The sequence below is a fragment of the Gigantopelta aegis genome, chromosome 12 (genome assembly GCF_016097555.1).
Source record: "Gigantopelta aegis isolate Gae_Host chromosome 12, Gae_host_genome, whole genome shotgun sequence".
In the NCBI taxonomy this organism is placed as follows: domain Eukaryota; kingdom Metazoa; phylum Mollusca; class Gastropoda; order Neomphalida; family Peltospiridae; genus Gigantopelta; species Gigantopelta aegis.
Genome location: NC_054710.1, coordinates 41,189,005 through 41,196,436, shown reverse-complemented (window position 1 = coordinate 41,196,436; position 7,432 = coordinate 41,189,005). Strand labels below are relative to the sequence as shown.

At 37.5% G+C, this 7,432-nt stretch overlaps 2 protein-coding genes across 2 annotated transcripts; one reads left to right on the top strand and one right to left on the bottom strand.

The window, feature by feature from the left end:
* Positions 1-547: 547 nt before the first annotated feature.
* LOC121386750 (alpha-(1,3)-fucosyltransferase C-like) lies at positions 548-3,367 on the bottom strand. Its single transcript, XM_041517753.1, has one exon. It carries the CDS (start codon positions 2,677-2,679, stop codon positions 1,615-1,617), a length of 1,065 nt encoding a protein of 354 aa, XP_041373687.1. The 5' UTR covers positions 2,680-3,367; the 3' UTR covers positions 548-1,614.
* Positions 3,368-3,651: 284 nt separating this feature from the next.
* LOC121386049 (KH domain-containing protein 3-like) lies at positions 3,652-4,428 on the top strand. The gene has a single exon (XM_041516847.1). The coding sequence runs from the start codon at positions 3,652-3,654 to the stop codon at positions 4,426-4,428; it is 777 nt and encodes a 258-aa protein (XP_041372781.1).
* Positions 4,429-7,432: the final 3,004 nt, after the last annotated feature.

Sequence of the window (7,432 nt, the reverse complement as noted above, 5' to 3'; positions counted from 1 at the left end):
AAATATTTAACAAATAAAAATAATAATAAAATAATAATAATAAAAAAAATTAACAAGATAACTTTTATAATCAAGGTTTTAATAACAAAATATTGATCTAAAGCAAACCAACTCTGACTGATATGACGTCATATATTACCAACACCGTAATACCCATGTTAAATTCAATGATGTCATAGCTCATGCAAGACAGATTTATTGGCTAGGAATGGGAGAATTAATTATCCCCTGCGCCAATGCGTTAATATCTATGTATGTAACTGTCAAACCCGAAATACATGTACATACAAACTATAGATATTAATACACCAATAAATACATACCTACACACGAAAGTACATATTATACATACATAAATATATGCACATGTTCATACGTACGTGCATGCATGCATACAACAATGCATACGTACGTGCGTGCATGCATACAGAGAGAGAGAGAGAGAGAGAGAGAGAGAGAGAGAGAGAGAGAGAGAGAGAGAGAGAGAGAGAGAGACAGCGAGACAGACAGCGAGACAGACAGACAGACATATATATATATATATATATATATATATATATATATATATATATATAGAGAGAGAGAGAGAGAGAGAGAGAGGAGAGAGAGAGAGAGAGAGAGAGAGAGAGAGAGTACACACAGACATATACACATACTACTCTGAAGCACATTCGTATATAGAAATATACCAAATAGATGGGACAAAAATGTACTAACACTATTAAACTAGGGTATAGCACCAGCCAGCAGTTACTATAGACCACAGGCGCCTTATACTTGGAAATGACCATAAACTAATTTAGCAGTAGGCTCGTGGATATGCTTTATGAACTTTTGCATGCCTGATTACAAAATATCATGAACTGGACAGCTTCAGATAGCATTCACTATACGTTGGTACTTGACGATGCTTGTTATTGGTTTAGCTCTAAATTGTTGATTACATTATTACGTGTAAAGTGACAGACTCTAGTAGTGTTTAAACTCTATGGCGAATTTCAGTATTAGAGCTGGGGGTTTTGATAACTTAAATCAGACATTACTTCTACACTCGAGACTCTAATATAGTCTGAAAAACTCAGGGTTGGAAATTAACATGAAAACTACGGTCGCCAGCAGGGCCAGTTGAAGAAAAATCTTACTGGCCCTTTTCAAATTCAACTAACCCTCCAATTATCACACTGAAATTTAACCAAAATGAAAACTAGAATGTTCTTTGTTGAATAATAACCACGTGCTCACCGTTTATAATCCGTTTGCTTCAAAAGAAAACCGATGAATTGGCATGTAACTTCATAATGAATAAACTTAAAATTCATATAAAAAACGTTTTCTTAAGTTTTAACCCCATACCAACTTAAATAAAAAAAATTGAAAAAAGAAATCCAGTATAAATAAAAATGTTTCTTGCCAAATAATTGTGACACTACTGTCATGACAACGCCGTACAAATTGTATGCATGCCACGTCTGGACTCGAAACGTTTTATAAGCACGGAGCCAGGTCCTTAATTAGTTCTTAATTCTGTTTAGTATATTATCAGGTCCCAGATAGTTGCGTCACTTAATAAGAACCTCACTTTTAAATGTAGGGACTACGTTAGTTGTCGCCATTTCACAAATCTGTAGGCTTGTAACATTTCTTTATGTCTAACCACTTTCCAATGTCAGGATATGTTTTTCTGTAAGACGGAAGCTGGTGTAAATGTTTACAAATATCACACCAAGGTTGCGGATGAACGCTGCCGTATTTGGACTTGTTTTCCAACGCCTGCGCATAAGCTGTGTCATTTTTTCTTAAATACAATAAATATTTCCCCAAATCTTCAGGCGTTTTGAAATTCGAAGCATCGATAAACGAATGACTTGGAAATGAACTGGAGTAATCTCCCCCTCCTCGTACAACAGGAACTACGTCATGCTTGAAAACTTTGAACAATTTTTCTGTCACGTAATCGTCGCACATTTGGCTTTCAAAAGCAAGATAGAATCTGTAGTTTTTAAAACAATTTCGTTCCATTTGTTTTGGACATTTCAGCTTTCCACATTTACCATAAATATCAACCTGAACCCCGTACTGCTGTAACCTCTTCACGTAGTCTTCCCGCCGTCCTGACGTCACGCAATTACTTACAATCCAGAGAGCGGATTTTGTTTTAGATTTTGCGATTTTCAACCAGTCTTTCTTGGCTCCATTTCTATTTACAATGGCACCATACGGAAACTTGAAATCTGAATCCGACCTGTACGTTATCGTCCAGTTAAACAGTGTATTCCAATATTTCGACGGCCATTTTACGTAACGGAGGGTGCTTTCCGATTCTCGGCAGTAAAACATCCAAATCTGGTTTGGGTGTGGTCGCTGAGGCGGCTTCTCTTCCGGTTTTAAGTAAAATGCGTTGACGATGACGCCGTCTGCCTTGGCGATGTCGCTGCTGTTCTGTGAAACCTTGCACGTGTAACGTCCGCAAGTCGACGTCCTCGTGATCGACTGGTTCCATATACGGGAGGCGCCGTTATACCAGACGATAAGTTTGTCTTTCGCGCCAAGTTGCATCGTTCTTTCTTTCGCGCCTACTTTTGCCTTCCTTTCTTTTTCGCCCTTTTGTTTCGAGTTGACTTTGGCGTCTTTGGCGACTTTCTGCATCGTGCTTTCGTCAGCTGTGTGGTAATCGACCATTGTGTTTGGCACTGGGCTGACTTCGTTCAGTTGTGAATAATTTGCAAACAGTATCAACAAAAGTACAGCTCCAATCAGGCACAGCCATTTTCGCTTTCTAGAGAACAATATAAAAGAAAGAATACAACGAGTACAGTATATCTACAGGTCTCGGTTAAGAAAGAATACAACGAGTACAGTATATCTACAGGTCTCGGTTAAGAAAGAATATAACTAGTACAGTATATCTACAGGTCTCGGTTAAGTCATCGAACATAAGGCTGATAGGTGTCGGGGTCACCTCCCCGTACCGCCTCACACCCAGCGGCAGTTTAACGACTTAGTGGATACGTGTAAAGGCACTACACTAATTTCTCTCTACAACTAACAGCTCACCACTAACCCACTGTTCTAGACAGACAGTCCAAATAGCTGAATTGTGTGCCCCGGACAACGCGCTCGAACCTTAATTGGATATAAGCACGAAATTAAGTTTAAATGAATGAAAGGGAGCTGTGTTTCGATTACTGGGTTTAACTAGCTTGTGTTGTTTAATTTTATTTTTACTTGTTTCCATGTCTTTTTTTTTTTTTTTAATCTTTTCTAGATTTTCTTGTACAGATCTGTACAGTATTAAATGATATAATGTATTAACAGTACTAGTATTTATCACGCACCCTGCAAACTAATCAGACCAAGTCTCCGGCAAAACCAGTGTTGGAAAATTACACACATGGTCACAACAAACAAACAAGTGTCGCGGTTGGTGGGATGCGGACTGCGATGTGTAAGATGGGCTGCCAGAATAATAAGATAAGAAATGAGAGAAAGGGGGATGGGTGGCAGTGGACTAATTTTAAAAATAGTAACAGTGGCATAGTTAAAGCAGGGACCCACTACTCACCTGAAAATACCTGTAAAATGAGAGATTTGACTCATCTGAATATACCTGTAATGATGAGAGATCTTACTCACCTAAATATACCTGTAAAGATGACAGATTTGACTCACCTGAATATACCTGTAAAGATGAGAGATGCAACTCACCTGAATTTACTTGTAAAGATGAGAGATATGATTCACCTGAATATACCTGTAAAGATGGGAAATTTGACTCACCTGAAAATACCTGTAAAGATGAGAGATCTGACGCACCTGAATATACATGTAAAGATGAGAGATTTGACTCACCTGACTATACCTGTAAAGATGAGAGATTTGACTCACCTGAATATATCTGTAAAGATGAGAGATTTGACTTATCTGAATATACTTGTAAAGATGAGAGATCTGACTCACCTGAATATACCTGTAAAGATGAGAGATTTGACTCACCTGAATATACCTGTAAAAATGGGAGATTTGACTCACCTGAATATACCTGTAAAAATTAGAGATTTGACTCACCTGAATATACCTGTAAAGATGAGAGATTTGACTCACCTGAATATACCTGTAAAGATGAGAGATTTGACTCACCTGAATATACCTGTAAAAATTAGAGATTTGACTCACCTGAATATACCTGTAAAGATGAGAGATTTGACTCACCTGAATATATCTGTAAAGATGCTAGATTTGACTCACCTGAATATACCTGTAAAAATGGGAAATTTGACTCACCTGAATATACCTGTAAATATGAGAGATTTGACTCTACACACCATGTTGTTCCTTACTTCTAACACCAAGACAAACTTTGTTTGGATCTGTGATAAGAGAACAGTGATACTGAAACCATTGATAACACGTTACGATCCGCCATCTTGACAAATATAAGCAACTGTTATTACATAAGGGATTGTCTGTGCTACCCTCAACCTCCACCCCACCAAACTCCCCTTACACATGCTCTTAAATTCCTTATTATCTGGAAGCGCGGAACTAAAAATAATAAGAAGAGGGCGTCACATTAAAAACTGTAGTTCGGTGGCGTTGAATAAAAGAAGAACGTCTTCTGGCCGAATACAAAGTACCATTAATTACTTGATTAAATGGAGATAGGGGCGTGATTCGTGGACCTCCGCCGCCCCCCCCCCCCCCAACCCACCCCCCGCCGCCCAAACCCGCTCCTGATAGGTGTCAATATCAAAATAAATATAAAGAGAGGAAAGAAAGAGAACTACATGTATAGTCCGTCCCATTATTCTATTAAAATGGGTGTTTTTTTTGGTGGGTTTTATTTAGTTTGTTGTTTGTTTGTTGGTTTGTTTGTTTGTTGTTGTTTTTTGTGTTTAATAAAAAGAAAAGAATTTCAGTGTTTTGGAAATAACAAAGAAATACAATTTGTCTGCAATTTACAAATTAATCCGCTCAGAAATAAATAACTTGTAGTAAATTACATGATATAAAAAAATGCTATCCCTGTTTGAAGGACTATAGATACGTAACAACAACAACAACAACAACAACAATAATAATAATAATAATAATAATAATAATAACACAATAATAACAATAATAATAATAATAATAATAATAATAGGAAGAACAGAACAGAACAGAAGAGAACAGAACAGAACTTTATTACAATTAGGCCGTTATGCAGCAGTTTAAGATGAACATACATATTCTGATTTTAACAAGATGGTTTAAAGGAAGGTAAAAATAATAGAAATGCATGGCTTGGTACATATATGAATACAAATACAGTACATGGTATTACATTATAAAGATATGTGTATCAACAATATAAATACATGATATTACATTATCGAGATATGTGTATTAACAATATAGATACATGATATTAAGTTATAAAGATATGTGTATGAACACTATAAATACATGCTATTACATTATAGAGATATGTGTATTAACAATATAAATACATGCTATTACATTATAGAGATATGTGTATTAAAATATAGATACATTCCGTTATGTAACAGAGTAGAGATATATTGTAAAATATAATTATTCCGAATATTTCAGTTACAACTGTGTAGTTTACATTTCTTGATATTACAAAATATAGATATAAATATTTAGTGATTTTCAATTTTTATTAACGTGTATAATTTGATGTAAAAATAAAAATAAAGTTTCATAAATTAACACTAAAGATGTAAAATAATGTAATACAATTTAAACTATATCAAGTATATTGACCTTTATTTTCATTAACTGGTTAAAGTAAGGCAATTTTGGTTGTTGTTGGGTATTGTTATTGTTATGGGCGTTTAAATACTTGAACAGTTATATTCGTAAATTTAGCAAATTGTTTTAGTGTGCTTATTCTTTTACTGCTCATAAGTATTGTGTTAGGTTGACCTGGGCGTACAGGTTCTAAGTCCTTGTAACGATAAACAATAAGAACGTGACACTTTTAGTACGCTGCACGGTTTAATATCTAAGACTACCATTCCATACCTGGGGTAACTCCCCGTATGTACTTCTGTATTAAATCCCTGAACTATGTCAGATGCTCTCTAACCTTACATCCCCCTTTCTTTATGATTAAACTTAATTTTACACTTCCCGATGTATTATTAAAAACTGTTCTTTCATGTTCCAAATAACAGTCCTACTTGCAATGTTCAAATAAGAAACTGGCTAACTACTGAAACTAATATCTCTATGCCGTCCAACTTAAAATGAAACTTCCCACATTTAAAGGCCCAGTTTTTGTGGTACTTTAACTACGCGACCACTTCTGGTTATAGTCCCCTTTGGATGGGTGATTGTTACACCAGAAGACGACGAAGCAGACTCTGTCATGGTCTCCTCATACATCACTGGTACAGGATCGATATCCATAGAAATATTGTCCTCTGCAGGGTTTGGCGAGGTCGATGACACTGCAGGGTTGATTAATTGATGAGGAGGCGGACTTGAACTTCGTCGATTTAGGTGCCCCCTATTCCTTCTGCGTAGCCCAGTCGATGTCCTGACTACATAAGATCTCGGACCAATAGACTTCACAACTTCCCCCTTCATCTCAGTCGGTTCTTTGATAAAAATCTGATCTCCAGGTAACAGATTCGGAAATGTAGTAGCTCTATGCCGCCTGCCAAAGTTCTTTTTCTGCACTTCCTTCTGGTTTGCATTTACCAACTTCATGTCAGCCAGCTTAGGCCAATCAGGAGTAAGCAAGGCAGGGACGACTGGAACTCTCGTCCTCAGGCAACGGCCCATGGATATTTTTGCTAGACTGAAACCACACTGGAGAGGAGTAGCGCCAGATATGGGTCTCTCAGCTTTCAACGGAAAATTCTTGACCGTCTGCACAGCCCTTTCAGCTTCCCTAGCTTGCGGATAATGAGGACTGCTGGTTTCATGGGTAAATCCATATTCTGTAGCAAATCTGCTGAATTTCTGGGATGCAAATTGTGGTCCATTATCTGACTGAACAACTTCAGGATTCCCGTGTCCTGGCCACCACACAGAACACTTGGCCAAAGTTCTGCACTTTACAATGCCTTGATGGCCATCATGAATTCGGGTCAAAATGTCCTTCCTCGGTTCCACCGGGATGACAAGTCTAGTGCGATAAAGTAATAGTCCTTCTTGGACTGTTGAGTCGTCTCTCGCCATGAAGAATGGACAAACATCTGGATGAAGTTTGGACTTCGCAGCAGACCATCCATCTCTGCAGTAACGAGCAACTTGACTACATACCCGGTCTTGCTGCTGCTTCGTCCTGATCTCTACTAGCCGACTTTGGGTCGCTGGTATACCATCAATTACAGACTGTACTAAGGCTGTGGCATCACTTTCCAACAACAGGTCAGTTTCCTGGGGAGATCCAACCGGAGCGCGAGACAACGCATCT

Coding starts and splice junctions, on each gene's coding strand:
- LOC121386750 (XM_041517753.1), bottom strand. CDS start 2,679: ATGGTCGATTACCACACAGCTGACGAAAGCACGATGCAGAAAGTCGCC.
- LOC121386049 (XM_041516847.1), top strand. CDS start 3,652: ATGACAGATTTGACTCACCTGAATATACCTGTAAAGATGAGAGATGCA.